The sequence below is a fragment of the Acanthisitta chloris genome, unplaced genomic scaffold (genome assembly GCF_000695815.1).
Source record: "Acanthisitta chloris isolate BGI_N310 unplaced genomic scaffold, ASM69581v1 scaffold39802, whole genome shotgun sequence".
Classification (NCBI taxonomy): domain Eukaryota; kingdom Metazoa; phylum Chordata; class Aves; order Passeriformes; family Acanthisittidae; genus Acanthisitta; species Acanthisitta chloris.
This window is the reverse complement of record NW_008659475.1, coordinates 1-215: the sequence shown is the minus strand read 5'-3', so window position 1 is coordinate 215 and position 215 is coordinate 1. Positions and strand designations below refer to the sequence as shown.

At 72.1% G+C, this 215-nt stretch overlaps 1 protein-coding gene across 1 annotated transcript in view; it reads right to left on the bottom strand.

The window, feature by feature from the left end:
• RASL11B (RAS-like, family 11, member B) overlaps nucleotides 1-141 on the bottom strand; it is a gene marked incomplete at its 5' end in the record, with an annotated part of 2,773 nt that extends 2,632 nt beyond the window's left edge. The window contains one exon of the mRNA XM_009069402.1: nucleotides 85-141. Coding sequence (XP_009067650.1) covers nucleotides 85-141 — 57 coding nt within the window. The remainder of the gene's footprint in view (nucleotides 1-84) is intronic.
• Nucleotides 142-215: the final 74 nt, after the last annotated feature.

The following is a 215-nucleotide window of genomic DNA, read 5'->3' as shown; positions in this document are numbered from 1 at the left end:
CTCTCGGGGTTTGCAGCCCCCCGGGCACAGCACGGGGCGCCCCCCGCGCTACCCCCAGCCCCGCGGGACAGAGCTCTCTCCTACCTGCGTTCCGCTCGTAGTCCCCGATGAACCGCCGGGTGAGGAACCGCACCACGAGCGCTACGGGCAGCACAGACAGGCCATGTTAGCCGCGCTCCTCCGTCCCGCACGGCCACCCCTGTCACCTGCGCTGC